At 40.9% G+C, this 26,354-nt stretch overlaps 1 protein-coding gene across 3 annotated transcripts in view; it reads left to right on the plus strand.

The window, feature by feature from the left end:
• Positions 1 to 26,354, plus strand: part of HECW1 (HECT, C2 and WW domain containing E3 ubiquitin protein ligase 1) — a 152,913-nt gene that overhangs the window by 107,688 nt on the left and 18,871 nt on the right. For all 3 annotated transcript variants that reach the window (XM_059655760.1, XM_059655759.1, XM_059655761.1), the window contains 13 exons: positions 428 to 570; positions 2,654 to 2,775; positions 4,364 to 4,549; positions 7,293 to 7,427; positions 8,703 to 8,808; positions 9,738 to 9,834; positions 15,092 to 15,175; positions 15,632 to 15,741; positions 18,721 to 18,841; positions 19,858 to 19,971; positions 20,794 to 20,946; positions 24,492 to 24,590; positions 25,159 to 25,288. In XM_059655760.1, the coding sequence (XP_059511743.1) occupies positions 428 to 570; positions 2,654 to 2,775; positions 4,364 to 4,549; positions 7,293 to 7,427; positions 8,703 to 8,808; positions 9,738 to 9,834; positions 15,092 to 15,175; positions 15,632 to 15,741; positions 18,721 to 18,841; positions 19,858 to 19,971; positions 20,794 to 20,946; positions 24,492 to 24,590; positions 25,159 to 25,288 (1,600 nt within the window). The remainder of the gene's footprint in view (positions 1 to 427; positions 571 to 2,653; positions 2,776 to 4,363; positions 4,550 to 7,292; positions 7,428 to 8,702; positions 8,809 to 9,737; positions 9,835 to 15,091; positions 15,176 to 15,631; positions 15,742 to 18,720; positions 18,842 to 19,857; positions 19,972 to 20,793; positions 20,947 to 24,491; positions 24,591 to 25,158; positions 25,289 to 26,354) is intronic.

Below are 26,354 nucleotides of genomic sequence, written 5' to 3' on the forward strand. Positions count from 1 at the left end.
CTTGTCAAGTAAAAGTAAGTGAGTAGAACTATTCTTCTAGTTTGTTAGTACAATAATGCAGAGGTAATTTGATATCTTAATTTTAACATTTTAAGTTACTTCCCATGGCCTTATTTTAGACTTAGCCAGGGTATAGGGCTATAGGCTTTTTTATATATATATAATTCGTTATTATTTATGTTGGTTTTTTTAGAAGTCACCATACTTGAAACTTATCATATCTCACAAAACAAACAGAAGTCAAACCATCCAGAGACACTTGTCTTACTAATTGCTTTGGCTCTCTTGTGGAAATTTTAAGCATTTTTTTCCCAGGCATCCAAGACAACATTTTCCAGATTTCCCCAGTAATCTGATTCAAAGGACCAGCCCCAAACAAGCCAATAAATAAAAGTTAACTCCCGTCTTTCCATTTTCTGATGCAAAGGTACCAAAATATTCAGCGAACCATTGCCACAGAGAGGCCGGAAGAAGATTCTAGTAGCCAAAGTTGTGAGCAAGTTCCAGCAGGAGTCGGCGGAGGAGGTGGTGAGAGTGACTCAGACACTGAATCTTCTCAGTTGAGCTTAGGTATGGGAGGAGGGGTCCCTAGACTTCTGGGATGGCGTCCAGGGGCTGTGTGACAGAGTGTGTGAGGCCCTTGTAGTATGGCGCTGTGCACTCGGGGAAAGAAAGCAATGGGACGAATGGAGGTCAGGACAGAGGGGAAGAGGCAGGGCGCAGCAAAGTAAAGCAAACAGAAGTTTCCCACCGGGAACTGAGGAAGCAGTGGGTTCACATAGAGAGAATGCCAGCACTATGGCTGGGGGACATGAGGCAGATGAAGTCTGCGGACTCAGAGCTGGGTTTGCTATGTACTTGCGCATCAAGGCAATTTTTTCAGCGTCTTGATTTCTAGTTAGGTTAATTTATTTCTTGTAGTCTATGGATTTTCTACTTAAGAATAAAACATGCGATCAAAATTCATGGTCTACTTCAAAAGAACCACATAACTACACTATCAACAGGAATAATTAGTTGTTAGCTTTAGGAATAAAATACAGTTCCCCTTGAAGGAGAAACCTGGGAATAAAGACATTTTCTAGACATGGTTATGCACACCACCCAAGAGCCTTTTTTTACCAAATCTTGTAGGGTAGGTGTCCATCAGGGGTCTGGTGGTCATTTCTAAGAACTCAAATGAGGATATTCAAAAGGCATAGGAGACTGGCTTTCACTTTTTATACCTGTGATGACATAAGAGGATCACAGTGACATACTAATCATCCAGTTTTTAAAGTTGAGTTGTGATGGAAATTTTATTTGCAAAAACAAGGCTCAAAAAATAGTCTGAGCAAACAAACATGTGTTTCCGTCCTCCCAGGTCTCAGCGCTTACAACAATGCAAAATAGTGGACATTTTCATGCACTCTTTTGAATGCATATACTAGTATACAGTTCTACCAACAATTTTAATTGCCTTCATTTTATTCATTTTACCAGATATACTAACTTAACTGACTACTTTAGGATTTTCTCGTGTTAATTTCTTAGTTCAGCCTTCTGGGAGAGATGTGGTAAAGTGGTTGAGCAATGAGAAACATGAGAAAAAAGGAGCAAAGGAATTTATTTCTGGGTTTGGTATCACATATGTTGGCATTTGCTATGTAACGAACCACCCCAAAGCTTAGTAGCTTAAATTCACAGTCATGCATTTATCCAGTGGTCCTGCAGAGAGGCAATTTGAGCAGAGTTCAGCAAGGTGGCTCCTCAGATGCCACTGGGCTCTCCCATCTGTCCTTGGTCCGCTGTCCAATCAGCCATGACCTGTCTGCCCTGAGAGGGCCTCAGCCGGGCTGCTTGTTCCTGCTCCCCATGGCTTCTCCTCTTGCGCAGGGCTAACCCATGTTTGTTCTCATGATGGTGGCAGAGTTCAGAGTGAGAGTGGGGACACAGAGGCTTCTTGAAAGCTTGGCTCCAAGCCTCTGCTAGATTGTGTTCGTTAAAGCCAGACACATGGCCAGCTCAATTCAACAAGGGGAGAAGCTGTAGGCCTAAACCGGTTTGGCTCAGTGGATAGAGCATCGGCTTGCGGACTGAAAGGTCCCAGGTTCGATTCCGGTCAAGGGCATGTACCTGGGTTGCGGGCACATCCCCAGTAGGAGATGTGCAGGAGGCAGCTGATAGATGTTTCTCTCTCATCAATGTTTCTAACTCTCTATCTCTCTCCCTTCCTCTCTGTAAAATATCAATAAAATATATTTATTAAAAAAGGGGGGGGGGGGGTAGAAGCTGTAAAGTCTCATGCAGATGGGTGTGGGTGCAGGGAAGGAAAAAATTATGGTCCTTTCTGCAAACAAACTATCATACCTATGATTAGCAATTTGTAAAGAAAACGTTAAAAAGTAATTGGCATAAAAGGGACAAGATATTTAAGGACTTGAGCCTAACTGAAGTTATACAGAAACACTCCTAGAAATAATGGTTCTTACCTGACATACACAAGGTGATATGACTTCTAGTCAGATCACTGACTCCTAGTCAGATTACTATTAAAAACAGCCCACTCCAGCTGCGCAGGTAAAGGTGTGTGTGCTGCTGGTATGCAGAGAAAAGTACGGTGTTTGAAATGACTCTTTCAGTGCGCTCTGTGCTTTTGCTTCACCTTTTCCAGATCTGAGGAGAGAAGGGTCACTTTCTCCGGTGAACTCACAAAAAATCACCTTGCTGCTGCAGTCGCCCGCGGTCAAGTTTATCACCAATCCTGAATTCTTCACTGTACTGCATGCCAATTATGTGAGTGCTCCAAAAATGCGAGTGAGCCTGGCCTGGCTTCCATCAAGACCAAAAACACAACTTTGCCAAGTTGTTTGATACCTGAACGAGGGTAGAATTTTCTTGCCTGAAAGAGAGTAGAATTTTAGCCCAAGCGAGAATAAAGAAAACAGCCCAGTCCACTCTTTTCATTCTGTGCGTTTTCCAAAAAGGGAAAGAGCTGGATGGGGAAATGCTGTTTCCTCTTCAGGTTTTTGTCAGTGTCGGTGTGTTAGTGTCAGTGAAAGTGCTTTGGTAGAAGTGTGGGAGAAAGACTGGGGGACTAAGACTGGAGACTGATTCAACCATTCTAGTGAGAGATGACGAAGGCCTGCTAAGTCAGGGGCTGGCCTCATGGAAAGGAATGACTCATTTCAGGAGACATTTCTGCGTGGAATCAGTAACAGTGCTTTGGACCACTGTGATTGAGGGGGATGGGAGATGAGGACTCAGGAAAGTCTGAGTCCTTTTTGCTTTGAGCACCTGAGTTAGGTGGTGACTCCATTAGGTGGGTCCAGTAGTTTAATGAGATGACAAAGTTTGTGTCATGGAAGGAGGAGATCAGGTTTTAGCAGGTTATATTTGAGAAGCCGCTGGGACATTCAGTGGTTAGAGCCAGAGCAGCTGCCCTCTGGTGCAGGCATGAATGCTGAAGGGAGACAAGGATGCCAGATCCTGGGCACCAGGGGACTTGGGCCAGCAGGAGCTATACTGTGCCTGCTTGCTCCAGCTTTCCTTTATCACATGCACACATCATCCCCGTGAGCCATAAAACTGTCCTTTGCACAATGAGAAATTCCTGAAACTTTTTTTGTTTTTCTCATCCCCTACCCCTCACGTACAAACATTTCTACAGAGGAATCAAAGGAGTGATGGGCCCTGAAGTCCTGCCTTAAATCCCAGGAACCTTAAATGAATACTCTTTTTTTAAAAATATATTTTATTGATTTTTTACAGAGAGGAAGGGAGAGAGATAGAGAGTTAGAAACATGGATGAGAGAGAAACATCGATCAGCTGCCTCCTGCACATCTCCTACTGGGGATGTGCCCGCAACCCAGGTACATGCCCCTGACCGGAATCGAACCTGGGACCTTTCAGTCTGCAGGCCGACGCTCTATCCACTGAGCCAAACAGGTTTTGGCTTAAATGAATACTCTTTGTTGTAGGCAGCTCAAGGCGCACAAGCAGACCTGTGCAGTCAGAGAGGATCCATGGAGGGGAGAGAGGAAAGAGGCTCAAAGAGGTCAAGAAAGACTCAAAAAAGCCAATGGCTGAGAGAGGAAGGAAGGAGGAGGGAGGGGAGCCTCTGAGATGCGCAGGGAGGTTGACTGTGTCCCGGGCTGCGGAGCGGCAGGCAGAGTAGGGATCACAAACAGGGCCGTGTGTGTTTACAGCTGCTCATTGAATTTTTTAGCAAGATGTCTGCTTCTGAGGCTGCCTCCTCGAGGCTCACAATAAATAACTGTTTAGAAATCACTTTATATCACATGAAGCTTCTCAAACTGTGCTTGATCTGTGTTTTTTCTAATCCTCCACTCCCTACCCCAACTGGCTCGGACCCCATCTCAGAATGCTTACCGCGTCTTCACCAGTAGCACCTGCTTAAAGCACATGATTCTGAAAGTCCGGCGGGATGCACGCAATTTTGAACGCTACCAGCATAACCGGGACTTGGTGAATTTCATTAACATGTTTGCAGACACACGTCTGGAATTGCCTCGGGGCTGGGAGATCAAAACGGACCAGCAGGGAAAGGTGAGTGTGACTGTGCGGCCCTTTCATCATGGGCGGGGGGGCCCTTTCCTTGAAAGGAAAGACACTGTGAAAGTGAGGAGGGAGGGTGATGAGGAGAGGAGAGCCTGTGCGCCTGGGATGTGCCATTGGCTCCCAGGAGGCAGGGAGGAGGAACTGTCCACAGCAGGGTTTCTGTCCTGTGCACTGGAGGGTGTTTAGCAGCACCCCTGACTTCTGCCCACTGAGCACCCCCACCAAGTTTGGACCTTACTATATATGCCCCCTGGGGAGCAAAATCACCCCCATTTGAGAACTGCTGTCTACATCTCTTTACATTTAGGTTTGGAATTTGAAACCAGATTCTGTTCAATGACCTTCCACTGTTTGCCTCCTTAGACAGCTAACTCTCAGAGAACAAAATTATTCGTTAAATGGGAGTGACATTATTAGATTACTCACTGTGATTTCCCTAGTAAGCCTTCAGTTCTCCTTAAAGCAGCCTGGCAAACAGTGATGGGGCACATTGAGTTTGTGGCATGTTAACTGGCTTGCATTTTGCCTTTGTGTGACCTTAACCAAAACTGGTCCTTCCCGGCAATGCTTTCGAAGCTTAATTGGGTTTGCTAAAGTGAGAATGTTTTTTCTTAATCATCATCATTCATCTCAATGTATTTACAAGACAGGCCAACGTTTACTAAAGAACTGACCCTGTGTAATCTTTTGTGAACTTTGGTGGAAAGAACCCCTCCCTGTTTTAGGGTCAAAGGAAACAGAAGTTTCTACCAGCAGACATGTCTCCCAATAGGCAACTGAATTACTCCATTTTTTTCCCTTTGTGATTGTGAACCTGCAAAGCCATAGTTCCCCGGAGTGAGTTGATGTCCCCAGAGTGGTACTGTCATAAAAACAGCACCACTGGGAGCTGTCAATCCGTTCCCACAAACCACTTCGCATGCCTCAGCACCTGAACTCTCTAGGTTGTGTGAGGAAAAAGACTGTGTCCACTAATGCAAGTCCATGCGTACAAGGAAGCTCTATGACCAGCTCCTCTGTAGTCAGGGATTAAATGGGGGTGGGGGGATTCCTTGTGCAGCAGAAAAGCCACCGTAGCCACAATCTGCTCCCCAAGATTTCCTCATTAACTGGATGTGGCCTCCACTGGGAGAATGACAGTGATTTATATACTATGAGGACTTGCTGGGATGTGGTAGGGTGGGAAATGAAGCTTGAGCCAGAACAGAAAGTAAAGGATCAGAGCTGGGGTGCACCTGCCTATCTCAGTGGTCTGCGGTGGTGGCCATGATTGCATTTATTGTTTAACCAAGATGCCAAGGGATACCACTATGAGTCAGTGGACAGAAAGACAGTGTTTATTACGCAAGAGCACACACTGATGCAAGCCATTTGCCTATCCTTGGATTTTCAAGAATGAAGCTCTCATATCAGGAAACAAACAGCAAGGGCCCCAGGGAATGCAGAGAGTCCCCAGATGCAGTCAGCCCTGGTCCTCCATGGTACACACACTGCCTCCTACTCATCACTACAGCAGAAAGCAAAGCAGCTGAGACATGTACCTAGAGACTGTCTTTATTCCATTATATATTCTTGCCTCTTTTATCATATATTAACTGACTGTATAAGTGGGCTTATTTCTGGGCACTTTATTCTGTTCCATTGATCTATATGTCTGTTTTTATGACAGTACCATGCTTTTTTGATTTCTATAATCTTGAAGTATAGCTTAATATCAGATAGCCTCTAACTTCATTCTTCTTTCTCAAGATCGCTGTGGCTATTTGTAGTCCTTTTTTGTTATACATAAATTTTGGGGTTATTTGTTTTAGTTCTGTGAAATACTCCATTAGTATTTTTCAGAGAACTGAAAGTAATCATTATGCATCCATAAATCTGAATACTATATGCTTATTAAAATTCTATGTTAAAAGAAAATTTGATAACTTAGGGAAATGCTTATAAAATAATAGGCAAAAAGATTTACAGCAAAATTATTGTTAATGTGGGGGGAAATGTATATATGTGCATATGTGTATATTTGCATAGGAAAAGAAAAAATCTGGAAAATATTACCAAAATAGCCCAGCCAGTGTGGCTCAGTGGTTGAGCATCGACCCATGAACCAGAAGGTCATGGTTTGATTCCCAATCAGGGCACATGCGTGGGTTGTGGGCTCGGTCCCCAGTGGGGGACGTACAGGGAGCAGCTGATCAATGATTCGCTCTCATCATTGATGTTTCTATCTCTCCCTCTCCCTTCCCTCTGAAATCAATAAAAATATTTTTTTTAAATTACCAAAATATTTTGGTGATTGCCTTGAGATTGTGTTATTTGGGATGATTCAAGTTATTTTCTTTTTACTATTTTATCCTTTCAATTTATTTTATCAGTGAGACTCTACTAATTCTATATTAAAAAGCATTTTTTAAAAAGTAAAATCCTATAAAAGTTATTAATCACTAGTATTATTTATCCATCAAAAGCTCTATTTATCTTATTTTGCATATGAAATAAAGTGTTGTTATTACGACTGTATGACTTCACAGTGTAGAGTGTTAATGACTGCTATTGCTTCATTCAACTGCTGAGCAAACAGATGCACAGTGCCCAGTGTTCCACCTAACTTTGAGTAGATAAAAAAGAGAGACAGAAAGAAACATGATGCCTTGGCCCCGTAGCATTCCCTTCCATGGTTCACCACACTCTGGCTCATTCTCATGGCGTGCTCTTTTCACTGGTCTGACTGCAGTCTTTTTTCGTGGACCACAACAGTCGAGCGACCACTTTCATTGACCCCCGAATCCCTCTTCAGAACGGCCGTCTTCCTAATCATCTGATGCATCGCCAGCACCTCCAGAGGCTCCGCAGTTACAGTGCTGGAGAGGTAACACCCTGTCCCCACCCTCAGCTCACAGGTCCACAGACTCTGCCTCTGTGGGTGGAGCCAGAGCTACTTCTAAGTGGCTGAGATCTAGGAGAAATTAACCAGGCATAAGGTGTACCCTGTTCTCATTCCACCACGTGCTGTCCTAGTTTATATCTCTTTTATTACCTGTGCTTGCCTACTGCTGAGCCATGGAAGGCTGCCACCTTTCGTAAGCTCACATTCATTGCCTTTCTGAAATACTGTCTCTGTATCCCATAATCTTTCCTGTCCTCTTTTCCCAAACCAAAACTCAAAATATAGTCCTTTTCTACTTTCAAATAGTTTCTGAGAATATTATGAGAAAATCCATTTTTATGTCCTAACATCTTTTTATAACATCAAAAGATGAGGGCACTGAGAACAATTTCCCATAAAACAGCTTTTAAAGTTGAATTTTAGAGTGAGGCAAAAAAATGAAAAAACTGTCAGAAAAAAAAAGAAATATCTATTTGGCCCCCTCAGAGAGTCATTCCAGGGAGAACCACAGTGTACATACACCTCAGAAGAAACTGGAAAAATTACAATCTCTCTAAAAGCTTCCAGATAGCAAACATAAGTCTTAAACGAAGAGCTAGTTGTTGGTGTGTCATCACTTGTTGTAATGAAAGCCTCGTGTACATTTCAGAGGAGTCATCTGTGGACTCTGAGAGATGCAACTATTTCCAATCAAGGGCACTCATTTTTCAGTGCCACTGTGATCAAATGAATTTTTCTTTCATGGGATCATCTTAGGTATCATTGTTTCAGGATACTACTGAAAACATACACATAAAAGGTGTGTGTGACGATGCAGAGAGGAAGTGTTACACATCTGCAAGTGTTATGTGGGTGTCAAGACCCTACAGATACCAGATACTCGGCAGGAAACAAGTTCACAGATTGTAGAAAGCAGTGCCCCAACTTCCCAGCTCAACATAGATAGCCCCCCTGTCTGGTAGCAATCGTACAATACTTCAGAAAGTACTAAGCGTGAGATGATAGTGTACAAATTCAAAATTCTGCATCAACTCAAAATATGTCATTTCAATCTATTTAAAATGTCCAAGCTCTTTAATATTTTAAGGCAATTTCAGTATTATTGTCAGATCACTTCATATAATGAAAAGAAACTGAGTATTGCAGACATTTCACTGTCAATAAAGTATACCTCCATGTAATAAAGGCTATATATGACAAACCACAGCTCACATCATACTCAATGAGCAAACACTAATAATTTTATTTTGGAATTAGGCCTCAGATGTCTGTAGAAACAGAGGAACCTCTTTAATGGCCCGGCCAGGACACAGCCTAGTTGCTGCTATTCGAAGCCAGCATCAACATGAGTCGTTGCCACTGGGTATGTAACATGCTTTTAGAACCCCTGGATAATCAGTAATTAACCTGGCTTTTCTTATTGTGAGTCCTTTAATATTGAGGATTCCACTGAGTTATTTTTCTTCCTCTTTATGGCATAGTCTCCCCCTTTATTGTTTGCGCCCATCCTCCCCTCTCCTTTGCCTTTTCCCTTTCTCCTGCCTCCTCGCTTTGTCCTCTCTCATCCCTCACCTCCTTCTTCCCTCATATCTTCCAGCCCACATTTCCCTTCTTTTCTCTAGTCAGGGCTTTGTTAGCCAAGTCCAGGGGAGCATAATTTAATGAGGTCATGAGTTTGTTTCTCTTAGATGCAGTTTGTAATGTAAACCTCTCTTCCCTTGTGTGTATGGGGATAAGTCGACAGAGTCTTGATTTCTAAAATCAACTGCCTCTTTTCAAAACACATGCCACTTGTATCAGGGGAAAAGAGGTGAGAGAGCCTAAATGGACTTGGATAGTTCCATTATCACTCCTGGAAATCAACTCATGGCCACAGGTCATAAGTGTCAAGTGCTCGGAAAAGGGTTTATTTGAACTCATAAAGAATCTTGTGCTAAAATAACTGTGGCAAAATGACCAAGAGAATTTATTAAGAAGAGAGTAAGACTTCGCTCATGGGAGAACTACTTTGTATTTTATCTGTTCACACAGTAGTGAGTTAACCCATGGTTAAGTTTCTGGAATATTAGGATGATTAACTTAGATTGAGTTCACTTCTGGGGTGACTGTTTAAAAATAATAAGGCTATTATGTCACTGGAAACACCTTCAGGAGCTTACATTTTTTTGATACATTGCTACCTGCCCCTCAAACTTCTAAATTAATTCTCGTGTCAAGCAGCCATCTTCCAGTCATCAGGGAAATCATGTGGTCTGAAGACTGAAGCACAACTCTGCCCTTCTGTCGTTTCAGCGTATAATGACAAGATCGTGGCATTTCTTCGCCAGCCAAACATTTTTGAAATGCTGCAAGAGCGTCAGCCAAGCTTGGCCAGAAACCACACACTCAGGTAGGGGCTGGTCCATCCCCTGTAACTCTAGATCTCCTCAGCTATCTTTCAAGATGGGACAGCACCTCTGTGGGGAGACAGAGCAGAAGGCTTTGCTGTTTTCTATCCATGCATTTAAATTATAATGTGAATTCTCAAAACGAAGGGGCCAGAGGGTTCTAATGTGCTAGAAGTGTAGCAATCAGCAGTAGTCATATTGTCAGATTACGTATGATTCATAATGATGCTAAAATGATTTCCATTGACTTGGAAGGAAGCACTGAAAGGGAGCAACATACTTTTAATTAAAAGGTATTTTTGTAAAGCACCATATGCATTTTTTGAAATAAAATTATTTAATAGTAAATCATATATAAAATGACCATATTCAAAAGAAGCAAACAAAAAGTATCATATATGTTCCGATTTTCCCAAAAGTATCATATATGTTCTGTTGTTTATTAGGGTCGTATTTGACTAAGTGTCTCTGGAAATCTGAATCACTTCATTTGGAAGGAATAGTCACACAAAGTGACAAAAAGAGAAAATATCTCCTGAAGCTAAATCCCACTTTTTCACCAAAATGGTTAAACACCTCTCTCTCTTTCAGTTTAATGCTCAGAATTTCAAAAGCTGGAGATGCATGGATATTAAGAGTGTTCCCTTGTAGTCTTAATTCTAACTCACATACAGGCTAACAATCAAGTCATGTTATTTAATCCTCTACCCTTAGTCTTCTTGTCACTGAAATAGGGTCACAGTGTAGGCACTATTGATATGGGGATGTGTGTGAAAGATCAGACAGAGTGGATGAGAACAGTCAGTTACTGCCTCTAATCCCTTACCGCCCATCTGGTAGTCTTTTGAATCTGTCAGACAACTGTAAAACTCTATTTTGTGTGATTTCCTCAATAAATCACCAACAATGGAAAATAACCTCTTTGTTATTCAAGTCCTTATTAATCCTGCCAGGACATATCAATTATGTTCTTGCCCCCCCAAGACCCCCTCATGGACACCTCTTTTCCCTGTGTTTTTACCTTTGTAAATTGGAACCGCCATCCTCCAAATTGGCCATTATCTCTCTATTCCTTCCTCTGTCCTCATTTCCACATCTAAACATTTACCTCCTCACTTTTTCTCTTCTAGCCCTTTTATTCTCTTCTCTATCATGACCAGTATTTGGATTTTCATCATTTCTCTCCTGAAGTTGGCAGGGGTCTCTTAGAAGATATCTCCTATCATCCTACTGTAACCAGAATTATCTTCTTATAGAACAGATCAAATTATGTCACTCCTGTCCCTCAACAAAAGCTCTTATGGCTCTCATTGCATATGAAATAAAGATTTCTAAGCACAATTTCCATGGTCTCCAAAGTCTGGCCCTAGCCTAACTCACCATCCTGTGCGAGTATTTTTCTCCTACCATCTTCCATTTCCACCAAATAAGCTGTCCCTCTCTCCTGCCTTCTCCTTTTCTGGAATGGCTTTCCTTTTGTGGGTAGCTCATCCTATTTTAAAGGCTCAAATCAAATGCAAAGATTTGGTGATTCAAGCAGACTCCAGGATTTCTTGTGCCTTACTTTAAACATTCTATTTGTACCTCTAAGGTATTTCCCCTTATCTCTGTTATTCTATCATGTACTTATGTCTCCCTACAACACTATAAGCTCTTTAGTGCAGGACCTTGTCTGTGTACCCACTCTGACCCTCAGAACCTGGTCCTTTAATTTAAAGATGGAAAACATTATTTTTGGAGTGAAGGAAAAGGCCTTAGCATGAACAGTTGAGCTTAAGCATGAGTATTGTCACTTCCACTTATGTCTAGCTCTGCCCAAATTTCATTACTGCGCTGCTAAAGGTAATGCCATGCTCAGTCATATGGGTCATTTATTCATGGGCTCTGTTATTTTCCCACAGTACATAATAATCTAAGGGATTTTCAAAGAATTTTCAGAGGTGTTATACTAATTAAAAAGTTTTTGACACATTTCTGCTCTTGAACATTTTTTAATGTATTGGTTCCACCACTAAGTAATTAATTCACTGCTTACTTTTTAGAGAAATTTGAATCCACTAAAGGCACTATAGCCCCATTTAAATAATTTAAATACTTTGAAAGTAGAAACAATATAACCTCCATAAGAGTAGGGCCTATGTCGGTTTTGCTTGCTACTACAAGTAAAAGAGTATATTTTCAAAAAGAAATAAACTTTTGAGCCTTATTGTGTAATATCACTTTTTTTAAAATCTTAAGAGTTTTCTTGCAGTGTGGAATTATACAATTATGATTTTCCACACATGGGGGGACTTGGAGTGAGGAAAATGGAAAAACCATGGAAATTGTTTAGTATAGAAACTAATAACCTTTTCTTAAAGGTTGAAAGTATTCCAGACCCCCCCTTTCCCCCATTGATCCCCTCCACCCCACCCCCAGCAGGCCTTCACCACATTATTATCTATATCCATGGGTTATGCATATATGCATATAAATTCTTGGGTTAATCTCTTCCTGTCACCCTCCCTTTAAAGAATATGATGAGAAACATTATAGACTTGCCTTCACATATAAACATAAGCCTTTGCATATAATTTCAAATGTAGGACTTGTGGACCCCAGGTTGGGAATCCAAATATTTCATCAAAAACAGTTGACCAACAATGACATCAGAAACTAAGAGGGGATGGAATTAAAAAGGTAGAATGACAAGAATAAGAACTTGCTCTTTAGGGGGTCACTCTTAAGGGAACTAGGAAGCTGGGCACTGCTTGCTGGGATTGAACCTTTGCCTGCTCCTGGGTGTGATGTGAGTGTGAGTCAGCTCCATCTTAAAGGTCCAAGAGTTGAAAATAAAAGCACATCTTCCCATGACCCTGTCCGGAGGAAGAACTTAATGCTTCCTCTGTGGTACCAAGGTGAGGACAGTGACCCTTATTCAGCCATAGCTATTTTCAGGGAGCCATGGATCCACTGTCTGGGGTCCACAAAGTCGGTTGCTGGGTTAGAGGGTAGAGAATGAGTTTCAGGAAACTGTTTTCAGCAGTGAATCGTAAGGAAGCCACACATAGAGGGGGAAGATGGAGCCAGAAAACCCAGAGGCTAATGGTATCTGTTAATTTTAAGGGTCATGTTCACAGTCATTCATTCATTCATTCTTTCCTTTAACTAGTGCTTTTATTGTGCAACTATTCTGAACCAGAGTTGTGCTAGGGCTACGTATGTAGCAGCAAGCAAAACAGACATATGTCTTACTCTGATGGCACTTGAAATCTATTAAGAGAGACAGATGACAGACAAGTTTGGCCTGTTTTGTTTTTTTAAAGCCAAATATATAGCCATAGAATTTGTTAAGGGTCATGACGGATGCGATCAGAAGTCAGCAATAGTGGGTAATATGCTGGTGCAGAGGAGGAGGACTTACGTCCTAAGCAGAATGCAGGGAAGGCTCTCAGAATGCAGGTAGTTGACACTAAACTGAAACCTGAAGGATGAGAAGAAACTGTCCCCAAGATGCAAGGTGGGGATCAGGGAGAGAGTGCACAAAGGCCCCACGCAAGAAAAGGCTTGATGTAGGTGAAGAGTGAAAAAACGCCAGGATGGCTTAGGGTGGATTGAGACTATGGTGAAATTGGAAAGGGAGGCTTGTCAGCAATGGAAAGGAGCTGGGATTTTATCTGAAGTTAATTTTATTTACAAAGTGATTAAAGAGTTTTCAGCAGGAAAGAAAGATAGATGAATTTGTGTTTTTAATGACCACTTGGGCTATTCTGTAGAGAAAAATGCTAGACTGGAGGTGGGACATAAGATATAGGAGATGGGGTTACTAGGAGACTATGATATTAATCTCCTTGTATGGAGGATGGTAGAGCATGGGTGGAGGGGAGGGAAGACCTTGAGTGATAGGGTGCATGCAAAAACAACAGAGGCTGGTGACCGCTTGAACATGGGGGTGAGGAGCCGAGAATGATAGCCAGGTGTGATGCTTCTGAAGATCAGTGGTTGACGGTGTCTGTCTTTCTCCTTTGGGGCTTGCTATACAAAGTACCACAGACTGGGTGGCTTATAAACAGCAGAAAATTACTGCTCACAGTGTGGTGACTCGAAGTCCGAGAACTTGGTGCTACCATAATCAGAATGAAGGCCTTCTTTCAGGTTACAGACTTCTCATATCCTCACATGTAAGAGACAAGGACACGAATCTCAGACAAGAGTTCTCTGCCTTCATGACCTAATCACACACTAAAGCCCCCACCTCCTAACACCATTACATCGGGCATTGGGATACCAACATGCAAAAGAAATTTAAAAGTTAAATATTGTTTTTAAAATTGCTCTCTAAATCTTCCCAGATTTATGCTGCATTGCTTCAAGACATTTTTAAAAAATTCTTTGAAGCATGCATGCAATTGAATTAATCTTGGTTATGGTATTTACAGTATTTGAATATCAGAAAAGCCAATTACAAAGTTCATTTGATCAAAATAAATGCTATTTATCCATAGACTTATTGGAATAATTTGCCAGGTTAGAGTTGGAGATTGTGGGAAAGGGTCAGAATGTATAAACTGCAACCAAACAGAGAGAAATGTAAGCCTGTGCTCAGACCACCAGGAGACTCTCACGTGTTCTGGAGGTCAGACTCTCTTTGTGCCCAGCGTGCCTTACACGTTTTCCATCAGGCATAAGGTTCCTCACTCTCTTTCCATGACCTCCAAGATGTCCTGAGCCCACCACAGTCCTTCAGCCGCTCTCCTAGTCCAGCTCCACTCCCGATGGCCATGGCTCTTCAAGGACCTACCTTTGTTGTGTTCCTTAGCTTCTGTCCCTGTGAGTCTGAAGAGAGGGGATTCCTTGTAGAGCTGTGATGGCGAACCTTTTGAGCTCAGCGTGTCAGCATTTTGAAAAACCCTAACTTAACTCTGGTGCTGTGTCACATACAGAAATTTTTTGGTATTTGCAACCATAGTAAAACAAAGACTTATATTTTTGATATTTATTTTATATATTTAAATGCCATTTAACAAAGAAAAATCAACCAAAAAAATGAGTTCGCGTGTCACCTCCGACACGCGTGTCATAGGTTCGCCATCACTGTTGTAGGGTATCCTGGGAACCTGCAATACAAACTTTAAATACCAAGAATACTAGTATACTTGACACTAATTAGGACATTGCTGTTCAGCCACATTGGAAGAGAGAGAAAAAGGGATCAGAAAAGGATTCATTCCTTGTCTTCTGAGTTGTGGTGTAACTCTTTTCTTTTCCACATTATTTTAGGGAGAAAATCCATTACATTCGGACTGAGGGTAATAATGGGCTGGAAAAGTTGTCCTGTGATGCAGATCTAGTTATTTTGCTGAGGTAAGAGGCTAAGCCTACAGGAATTCTGGGAAAGCATCTGGAAAAGATGCCCTGGGCAGTTCTTCACTACGCCCGGCTGGAACACTCACCATTTGCTCTCGAGGTTTCTAGTGACCGGGGCTGAAAAGAGCCTTCTTTACATTTACAGTTCAGGTAGCAAGAGCTGAATATAATACTTGATAGAGACTTCGTTGTAGTGTTAATTAGGGTTTAAAATAACAGAAAAAAAATAACACAGAATTTGCGTGCTGGGATGTGCCTGTCTCTTTTTTTTCTTTATTGATTAAGGTATTCCATATGTGTCCTTATCCCCCCATTGTGCCTATCTTTTAAATACTATGTAGTATGCTGAATGTGAGTGTTTTTGCTTCTTTGTGAGGACTGTAACTGCTATTACGCTAATTCATGAGTACTCTCTCATGGACAGAACATAAACTCTTTTTTTTTTCTTTGCAGTCTCTTTGAAGAAGAGATTATGTCCTACATCCCCCTGCAAGCTGCCTTCCATCCAGGGTACAGCTTCTCTCCCCGCTGTTCACCCTGCTCCTCACCTCAGAACTCCCCAGGTAACTTGAGAGGCTGGCAGGGTATCTCCTGTAAGTGGCCACCTGTGTTTCTACCAGATGATGGTGAAAGAAGGACGGTTGTATGCTTGCCTGTCTGTCTGCCACCTGTTTTTGTAATGCCCCGATTTTACATTTCAAATGGTTTGAGGTTTGTTTTTTTTTTTCAAAACCATTATTTCATGACATGTATAAATTATGTGAAATTCAAATTTCAATGCCTATAAATAAAATTTTAGTGGAACCCAGTCATACTAGTTTAAGTATTTTTAACGGCAACAGCAGGTGTGAGCAGTAGTGACAGAGACTATATGGCCCCAAAACCCTTAGTGATTTACTGTCTGTCTGCCAGACCCCTGCTCTAAGTTTCTATTACATTCCAAATGCATTCTATAAGAACTTAAAAGGGTCCCATCCAGTGTAGCTCAGTTGTTGAGCATCAACCTATGAACCAGGAGGTCACTGTCCAATTCCTGGTCAGGGCATATACCTGGGTTGCAGGCTCCATCCCCAGTGTGGTGCAAGAGGCAGCCGATCAATGATTCTCTCTCACCATTGATATTTCTATCTCTCTCTTCCTCTCCTTTCCTCTCTGAAATCAATTAAAGTATATATATTTTTTAATTTAAAAGGGAAGAGCCCTTTATGAAACCTTCATCCTTATGACTCAGAATGTTAATAGATATCAATTTTGGCAACTTTTCTCATGTTGTAAAGAAGTTACTAGGATATATAAAGAAGATACTAAGTTAGTAGGGACCACCATACATCCCCAGGAAGATGCCAAAGAGTTTTCTTACATGGTATGAAATGGTTCCCCTGAAGTTTTCTTTATGTATTAGAATGTATTTACTCATGATACAAAAAATCTTTGTCGATATTTTTCATTCCCAATGAGGAAATATATATTAGACTGTTTATTGAAAAAGGAAGATACTATTTTCTATGTTCATCAAAACAATTAAGTAAAAACCATACCCCCAAACATGACCAGATATTGGAGACTTTCTGCCCATTTGTTAGTTCGCATTATCACATTGTTGCGGGTATCAGGGGTAACCCAATTTTTATATGACTTTAAAAGTAAAGGAAGTTAGTTTGAAATATCTGGTAACTTTTTATCTCACAACCTCAAGAGTCAGAGTCCAAGTTTGGCTTCTGAAATGGATGGAGAAATTCAGAAGAGAAACAGAATTTAGCAAAATGCTCTGTCCCTCAAAAAGGGTGTGACAGTATCACTCAATGCTGCTATAGTCGCTAAAACTAGAATGTTTTTTGGTTTGGCTCCTCCAAGTCATGTCACTTGAAACTCTCTTAGAGGTGTTTTTGTTCACTGTTAAACTCGGTTTTTAAGTCAGTATCTCTCTGTTGTTACTTCCTCCAAACAAGTGTACCAATGACATTGTTGAAGAAATGCCTAATGCAGTGATGGCGAACCTTTTGAGCTCGGCGTGTCAGCATTTTGAAAAACCCTAACTTAACTCTGGCGCCGTGTCACATATAGAAATTTTTTGATATTTGCAACCATAGTAAAACAAAGACTTATATTTCTGATATTTATTTTATATATTTAAATGCCATTTAACAAAGGAAAATCAACCAAAAAAATGAGTTTGCGTGTCACCTCTGACACGCGTGTCATAGGTTCGCCATCACTGGCCTAATGCTGCCCCTGACTTACAATGTAATTGAGGTGCCATGACCTGGGGAAGGTGGAGCAGAGCTTTGTCAGAGCCAGAAGGATCGTCTCCAGTGTGCACAGGGTGACTTACTTTTGGGGAGCAGAGCCTTCCATTGGGAGAAGCTGTTGGTCTAGATCAGTGGTCGGCAAACTGCGGCTCGCAAGCCACATGCGGCTCTTTGGCCCCTTGAGTGTGGCTCTTCCACAAAATACCACGTGCGGGTGCGCACGTACAGTGCAATTGAAACTTCGTGGCCCATGCGCAGAAGTCGGTATTTTGTGAGAGCCACACTCAGGGGCCAAAGACCCGCATGTGGCTCACGAGCAGCAGTTTGCCAACCACTGGTCTAGATGATGATCTGCCATTTTGTTGTAGAGATTGTCCCAGTCTTGTAACCTGTCTACACTTTGGTCCAAACTTTGGCAATTGGAGTGTGATTTTAACATCACTATATGTGCGAGATACCTTATTGGAAATGGAAAAAGAAGAGACAAGAGTGATTTGCTAAATGAGATATATTTGGGTAACTTTTATAAAAAGACTCAACTTTCCTGATACAGATATTACTGATGCCATGAGTCCAAGCACTCATCCAGTTCATTTTGTCAGAGTACTTCATTATCTATCCTCTTGGCTTTGACGATGGGGTCCTAGATTATGTAATCCAAATATAGTGATATTAAGTTTTACAATTCCCATTTTCTAGACTTTTATGAAATTTACCTGGATGCTACAGAGATTCAGAATCATAGATATTTATGCCAACGTACTTTGCAAAATGCATGACCATGGGATAGTGGTAGTACCAGCAATAATAAAAGATATTTGTCTTTCTCTGACTGACTTATTTCACTTAGCATATTAATCTCCAGGTACCTCCATGCTATCTCAAAGGGTAATAGATCCTTCCATTTTAGAGAAATACAACATATGCCTCATTAGAGCTACAACCACTTCTTATAGTGACGTGCAAGAAAAGTTTAATCTAGTTTTGTTTATGTTGTTTTAGATTATTTAAGTGCAATTAAGCCAAGAAATATGCTCATCAAAGAATGTATAAGAGAAATATAACTTGAAATGTAGTGGAAGACATAAATATTTCTTGTCAGCAGGATTTTTTCTGCATTATATTATTTCTACTTTTTGTAAAAGTAATTGAAGGAATAATGGGAATTAAGGGAAACTTCTTGGAGAAAAAAATATGAATATGCCCCTGGTTGGCCCTTCCTCTATCGCTGCTCTATGTGTTTGTTCTTTGACAAACAGTGTTGACCCTCAGCCCATGTACTTCTCTCTGCAGGTTTACAGAGAGCCAGTGCAAGAGCCCCTTCGCCCTACCGGAGAGACTTTGAGGCCAAGCTCCGTAATTTCTACCGAAAACTGGAAGCCAAAGGATTTGGTCAGGGTCCAGGGAAAATTAAGTAAGTGCTCCAGTACTTGACACTGAATTCAGAGGGTAGCTTTTATTATCTTTTTCTCCTTTATACCTTTGTAACATTATTTTGGAAACTGGATACCATGGTGTGGTAAAAGTTATTTTCATAGTAAAGAGAAAGAAAAAATTTATGGAGTTAAGAAGAAAGGAGAACGGAAGTTAAGAAATTGAAGAGGAGGCAGAAAGGGAAGGGAAGAGAAGGGCCAGAAAGAAAAAACAGTAGATTTCAGACAAAAGCATATGTAAAGTCAATGGTAGACCTTTTCAGAAAACAATGAATCTTGATCTAAATTTAAAAAATCATATATTCCTTTACTTTTTCTTGGGACACATCATTTAACTCATTAGTCAAATTCATGGGCTCTTTGTAACTTTGTAATAGTAGGCTAAGTAAAAAGTTGTGGGTTTTTCTCCTTCTGGGTTTTGTGTTTTTGTTTTGTTTTTGAAAAGCCAAACCCAAACTCAGGAATCCAATTGAAAAGATTTTTTTTAATTGATCAAAAAAAACAAAAGTAGTCCAATAGGATGGAATGTATAATAATAAAAGCATAATATGCTAATTAGACCGGACAGCTGAACAACCTTCCGGATGTCATTCCGGACGAAGCTGCAGCAGCAGAGGCAGAGGCAGAGGCGGTTAGGGGCGATCAGGCAGGCAAGCAGAGTGGTTAGGGGCGATCAGGCAGGCAGGCAGGTGAGCAGTTAGGAGCCAGTGGTCCCGGATTGTGAGAGGGTGCAGGCTGGGCTGAGGGACCCTACCCTCCGTGCACTAATGTGCATCGAGCCTCTAGTCTGATTATAAAAGCATACACGTTGTCTTTGTGCTGTCAATGGTTTAAAAAGAGTGTTTTTTAAAAGTCCATCTCTCCACTGATGGAACCTGCACACTCATGGAGAGTCTAGGGAATGAGACCTGGGCACTCATGACTCACCTAGAATACTGTCCAACGGCAGAGCTTCGAGCCACTACTCATCACCCACGTGGCTTTTCCTCCTTCCTAGGCTCATCATTCGCCGGGATCACTTGTTGGAAGGAACCTTCAATCAGGTGATGGCTTATTCCCGGAAGGAGCTCCAGCGAAACAAACTCTACGTCACCTTTGTTGGAGAAGAGGGGTGAGGCACCAGTAGTTTTATGCAGACACTTCAATGTGGTGGACCAAGCCCCTGGGTCTTGGGCGATTTTTCTCAAAAAGAAGCAGAGTGGCTCTAAGCCTTTGCCCCAGAGTGATTCCAATTGTGGCCTTCTGGGAGTCTTTCTCCAGGTATTGCCAAGCTTGAGATTTCATGTTCTTTAAAAGCCTGAGATTAGTGACAGGTACTAGAGTCCGAGGCACATGATCAAAGTATAAACCAAAACTACTGGGTCTTTACTTTTCCAAGTGGTGTACACTTTTGAGTATCTGATCAAAAAACTCTTCCTCCTAAAGTGCACCTATACAACTATAGACCAAATTGTTATATGATTTGAGTGACTTCATGGAAAATCATCTCAACCGTAGAGGGCAAACCCACCTCAGAGGGCATATCAGAATGAACTTGGAAACTTTTTAATGCACACATATGCACATATGCACACATACACACACCGTCACAGGAAATTCTCTTGTGCCTCCCCCAACAAAGTCTTTGTTTTTAATGGGCCAGCTGTGTATTTTATTGTTATATAATTTAAAAAACAAAAAATAGGAAAGGTTAAGGAACATTGCCGTAAGAGTTCACTTATGGAAATCTGAGTAGGAACTTCCCCTAACCAATGACCACAGCCTCATTTTTCTATGGCAAATTAATACTTCCGTCGGCTTCCACTCAAAAGATCCAAGGCTGCTCTTGACATTCCCCAGCACTGACTCTGAAAGCGCACACTAGCTCCCAGATAGAGGTGAGTCCCCTGCTTCCCATTCATAATAGATTCCCGCGCCTCTGCTTCCTCCGCAGCCTGGATTACAGTGGTCCTTCGCGAGAGTTCTTCTTCCTTTTGTCTCAGGAGCTCTTCAACCCTTACTACGGACTCTTTGAGTATTCTGCAAATGATACCTACACGGTGCAAATCAGTCCCATGTCTGCATTTGTGGAAAACCATCTAGAATGGTAAGATCTAGAATTTTTGCTTTCTTATGTTTGAAAGTTTTAGTCTGTCTTAGTCAGAGGGCAACAGTTTTTAGAGCAGTGGGCCAGATAGAATGAGGGGTGATGAGAGTGAATAGCAAAGCACTAGAAAGAAGACTTTCTGTTAGTCTTAATCCAGAATACAAAATAAATACTAAAGGCACTGCAACTTTAATGACCACTTCAAATTTATGTAAGAAACAGTAATTGCCTTCTGAGTGCACTTAGGTAAGTACACATAGGTCCTAAATGTTGATAATTCTACTAAAATTAGGAGTCCCCAGTGGAGGCTCCTTGGAGGTATATATGGGTTTGAAATTCTTTGACACTTGTACACTTTTGGACCAATAGCTTTAGCACTGTGGACATCAGCTTCTATATCTTATTGTAAAATAAAGCTGTTGGGTCACATGATCTCTACGTGTCTTTCTGACTCAAAAATCCAGTTATCTCTTTGGCTTTCCATACAGTTCTGTAGGGGTATACTTCAAGTATTAGAAGCCTCCAGAAATCTGCATGGGAAATGAAGTATGCATGCACTTCCTTGCTGTGTCTCCATAACACCTGATTTGAAAATTACCCCTGCTCTCACTGCAGGAGTTCCAGGACTTCATAAAGAAATGAGTCCTGAAAATTGCTGGTGTGATTGTTGTGACATTGTTTACTTATGATATGTTGCAATGGCTGCTGGTGATGGGAGTTTCTGAGGTGATACCTGGGCCTACTGGACTTACAGGCCAAATTCCTGTATTTTGGTTTTGTAGCATCAAATAACCCACCTCTTCCAAGGTGTGTAGCTATTGCCATGCCAGCTCTCTTCAAATAGGCTCATCTCTGTAGTTTTTGAGCTGAGGTAGGAATGCGTCTACATCAAGCATTTGACACAAGCGATAAAACAAAAGTTGTCCTTCTCCTGTCGTTTCTTTTTCTGTCACTCTCAATAAAGTGATGAAGAAACCTATGAGACAGAAACACAAAGACAGGAAGTCAGAGCACGCAAGATATTGCAAGGGAATTTATGACCCTGAGAATTGAATGCCAGCTCTTACTTAGGTCACATTTAGACAGGGTTAGAGAGTGCTATACCCAATATAAGAATACATATATACACAAATTATACTTAATATAATCCCTCAGTTATCTCTTAATTTGTGAGCATGAAATTTAAGATGGCGTCATCGAGGCCATGAATTGGAATCTGTATCCGAAAAAGAAATATTTTCATCAAATATCATACCATATAGGACTATGCTAGATGTTGTGGGGATACCTTTACTAATTTAGCATTATAAATTAAGCACATACTATATGCTGGGAGGATACAAAGATGAAATGAGTAGGATCTCTTCCCTGAAAGAGGTGTAGTAGGAAGAACACATAAATGAACCAATAATTATAATACAAAATCGTAAGTCACCCCAATAAATTCAATAAGGAAAAAATCTCCCAAAAAACAATGTCCTGGACTGGATGATTTCACAGGTAAATTTTACAAAACATTCAAAGAAAATCTAACACCTATCCATCTCATACTACTTCAAAAATGTCAAGAGGAGAAAAGATTCCAAAGCTTATTTTATGAGTATTTGGTATCCTAATACCAAAACCAAAAAAAGACACCACAAAGAAAGAAAATCATAGCCCAATATCTCTGATGAACATAAACGCTAGTATCCTCAACAAAATATTAGCAAAATGGATCCAGCTGTACATTAAAAAGATCATACACCATGACCAAGTGTGATTTACTCAGAGATGCAAGGTTGGTACAATATCTGCAAATTAAAGAACATGATACACCATATAAACAAAAAGAGATAAAAATTACATGATCATGTAAATAGATGCAATAAAAGCATTTGATAAAATCCAACACCCATCTATAATAATAAAAGCATAATATGCTAATTAGACCGGACAGCTGAATGACCTTCTGGACGAAGCCAGGATACAAGGGCCATGGCAGCCGCGGCGGCTGCAAGGGCTGAGCCCTTTGCAAGAATTTCGTGCATCGGGCCTCTAGTTTATAGTAATCACTCTCAGCAAAGTGGGAATAGAGAAAACATACCTCAATGTAATAAAGGCCATATATGACAAATTCACAACCCACATCATATTCAATGGGAAAAAATAAAAGCATTTCCCTTAAGATCAGCAAAGTGACAGAGAGTGCACTTCCAACACTCTTATTCAATGTAGCACTGGAAGTCCTGGCCAGAACAACCAGACAGTAAGAAAAAATAAATGGTATCCAAACTGGAAAGGAAGAAGTAAAACCGCCATTATTTGCAGATGACATGATACTATATGTAGAGCACCCTAAAGACCACACCAAAAAACTATTAGACTTAATAAATGAATTCGGCAAAATAGCAAGATACAAAATTAACATCCAGATATACACTGATGTTCATATTTCACAGATGCAAAACATATTCCAAAAATGTATATGAAACAAAAATAACACCAAGGAGACATAGCAATCTTGAGAAAAAGGAGCGAAGTTGGATGGATTACAGTTTTGGATCTCAAATTATACTACAAAGCCATTGTAATCAAAACAGCCTGATACTGGCACAAGAGCAGGCATATACTAGTAGATCAATGCACAGAGACCCCAGAAACTGACCCATGCCATTATGGTAAATTAATATTTGACAAAGGAGGCAAAGCATGCAATGGAGTAAAGACAGTCACTTCAATAAGTGGTGTTTGGAAAATTAGACAGGTACATGGGGAAAAAATGCTTCTATACCAACTTACACCATACACAGGAATAAACTCAAAATGGATGAAAGACTTCAATGTAAGTTGTGAAACAATAAAAATAGGCAGTAAAATCTCAGACATCTCATGTAGCAGGATTTTCACTCATACACCTCCTAGGGCAAGACAAACAAAGGGAAAATAAACAAGTGGGACTATATTAAACTAAAATGTTTCTGCACAACAAAGGAAACCATCCACAAAATTAAAAGGGAACCCACTAGATGGGAAAGTGTATTCACTGCTGGAGGCTCCGCTGTTGCCTACCACAGTGTGATTCTGTGTAATTCTTCCCACTGACCTTGAGCTCAACGGCACCTGTATTAGACACACATTAACCTCAGGTGGTTTCTCCGGATGCTTCAGGAGGTAAGGATGCAGGGTCTAGAAGACTTTCCATGGCCTTGGGTTTAGGTCTTCCTCATTGTCAATGTGGGCTGTTTGTCCATAATTCCCCTTCACCAGTGCTTTTCTTCTCTTGGCTTCTTATACTCTCAGGTCTGAAAAGAAGCTCCTGGCAAAATTACTCTATTCTGGTAACTGAGGGCGAGAAGAGTTCCTTTAGTACATACCAAGCACATAGGTATTGTTTATGGTAAAGCGTAAGGAGGAGAGTGTGCCTTCCATGTGTCACCACTTGATTCCTTAAGTAGTTTCAGATGAATGCTATAAAGAAACACATCAAGTAAAAGTACAAATTCACATATTTAACCATGTAAATTTCCACCTGCCCTTAAATCTCCACCTTGTTTGTGTTCCAGGTTCAGGTTTAGTGGTCGTATCCTAGGCCTGGCTCTGATTCATCAGTACCTTCTCGACGCCTTCTTCACAAGGCCCTTCTATAAGGCGCTCCTGAGACTGTAAGTGTATTGCAAACCAGAGTCCATCTGGCCGCACCTGCAGGACAACAGGTGCTGGCCTCCCTAGTCCCTCTAGCCCTTTTGTCCCTATTTTGCCTAACAATTCCTACTAAGTTGATGGTAGTTTATTTTTCTGAGTCCTTAGATATCACATCAACCTTTTAGTACAAAAAAAAAGGCATTTGGAGATGGAATGCAAGCATAGTGGAAGCCTATTATAACATTATATAATGGATATGAATTAGTTTTCATAAATAATTACAGTTTGCATAAATAATTACATTTTATTGAATTACTAAGTAGTATTGATCTGTCTAAAACTTAGATGTTTTTAAATAATACTTTTCTCCAATTGCCATGGAGAGTTCCTGTGTCAATAATTATTTTATTTTTATTATTGTAGGTATTTTAATATTTTGTTTTTAAAAGAGTAAAAGATACATAAGTATATTCAAAAGTATCGCATTGTTAGAACAAGTCTGTGTTGCTTTAGCCAGGAGTGGCATAAAGACATTTTGAAATGAGGTCTGGACAGCCGTTTGTTTTACCTTTCTCCCTTTGGATGCAGGCCCTGTGATTTAAGTGACCTGGAATATTTGGATGAGGAATTCCACCAGAGCTTGCAATGGATGAAGGACAACAACATCACAGATATCCTAGACCTCACTTTCACTGTTAATGAAGAGGTTTTTGGACAGGTTTGTAAGATGTGGGGCTTGGAAAAGAGATTTTGATTTTTATTGTGAAAAATTAACATAACATAAAATTTACCATTTTAACAACTCTTAAGTGTATAGTTCAATATTGTTAAGAATACTGACATTGTTGTGCAACTATCCCCAGAACTTTTTCTTTTTCCTTTTTAAAAAACTTTATTGTTCAAACTATGACAAATGTCCTTCCCGCCCCCCCCCCCCGCCCCCCGCACCGTTGACCCCTTCTACCCCACTCCCTCCCTCCTCCCCAGGCCTTCCCCACACTAATGTTTGTCCACGGACTATGCATATATGCATATAAGTTCTTTGTTTAGTCTCTTCCCGTTCTCCCCTCCTCTTCTGAAACACATCATCTTGCAAACCTGATATAGTACCCATTAAACAATTCCCCATTTCTCCTTCTTCCCTGCACCTTATAAGCAAAAGTCTACATTTCCTTTTTATGAATTTGGCTATACTAGATAACTCATATAAGTAGAATCATAAAGTATTTTTATTTTTGTCACTGACTCATTTAATTTGGCATAATGTCCTCAAGGTTCATCCATGTTATACATGTGAAAGTATTTTCTTCTTTTGTAGGACTGGATAACGTTCCACTTTGTGTGTGTGTGTGTGTGTGTGTGTGTGTATGTGTGTGTGTGTGTATATATATATATATATATATATATATATATATATATATATATACATATTACATTTTGTTTAATGATTCATCTGTTGACAGACACTTGAGTTGCTTCTACCTTTTGACTACTGTGAATAATGCTGCTATGAACATAGGTGTACAAATATCCGTTTGAGTCCCTGCTTTTAATTCTTTTGGATATATACCCAGAAGTGAGATTGCTGGATTATATAGTAACTAGAGGCCCAGTGCACAGATTCATACATCTGGCTGAAACCGGCTCTCCAACATCCCCTGAGGGGTCCCAGATTGCGAGAGGGCACAGGCCAGGCTGAGGGACCCCACTGGTGCATGATCAGGGCCGGGGCGGAACCACAGGAGGGCTCCAGGGTGTGTCCGGCCCATCTTGCCCAGTCCCCA

Source organism: Myotis daubentonii, chromosome 10 (genome assembly GCF_963259705.1).
Source record: "Myotis daubentonii chromosome 10, mMyoDau2.1, whole genome shotgun sequence".
NCBI lineage: Eukaryota > Metazoa > Chordata > Mammalia > Chiroptera > Vespertilionidae > Myotis > Myotis daubentonii.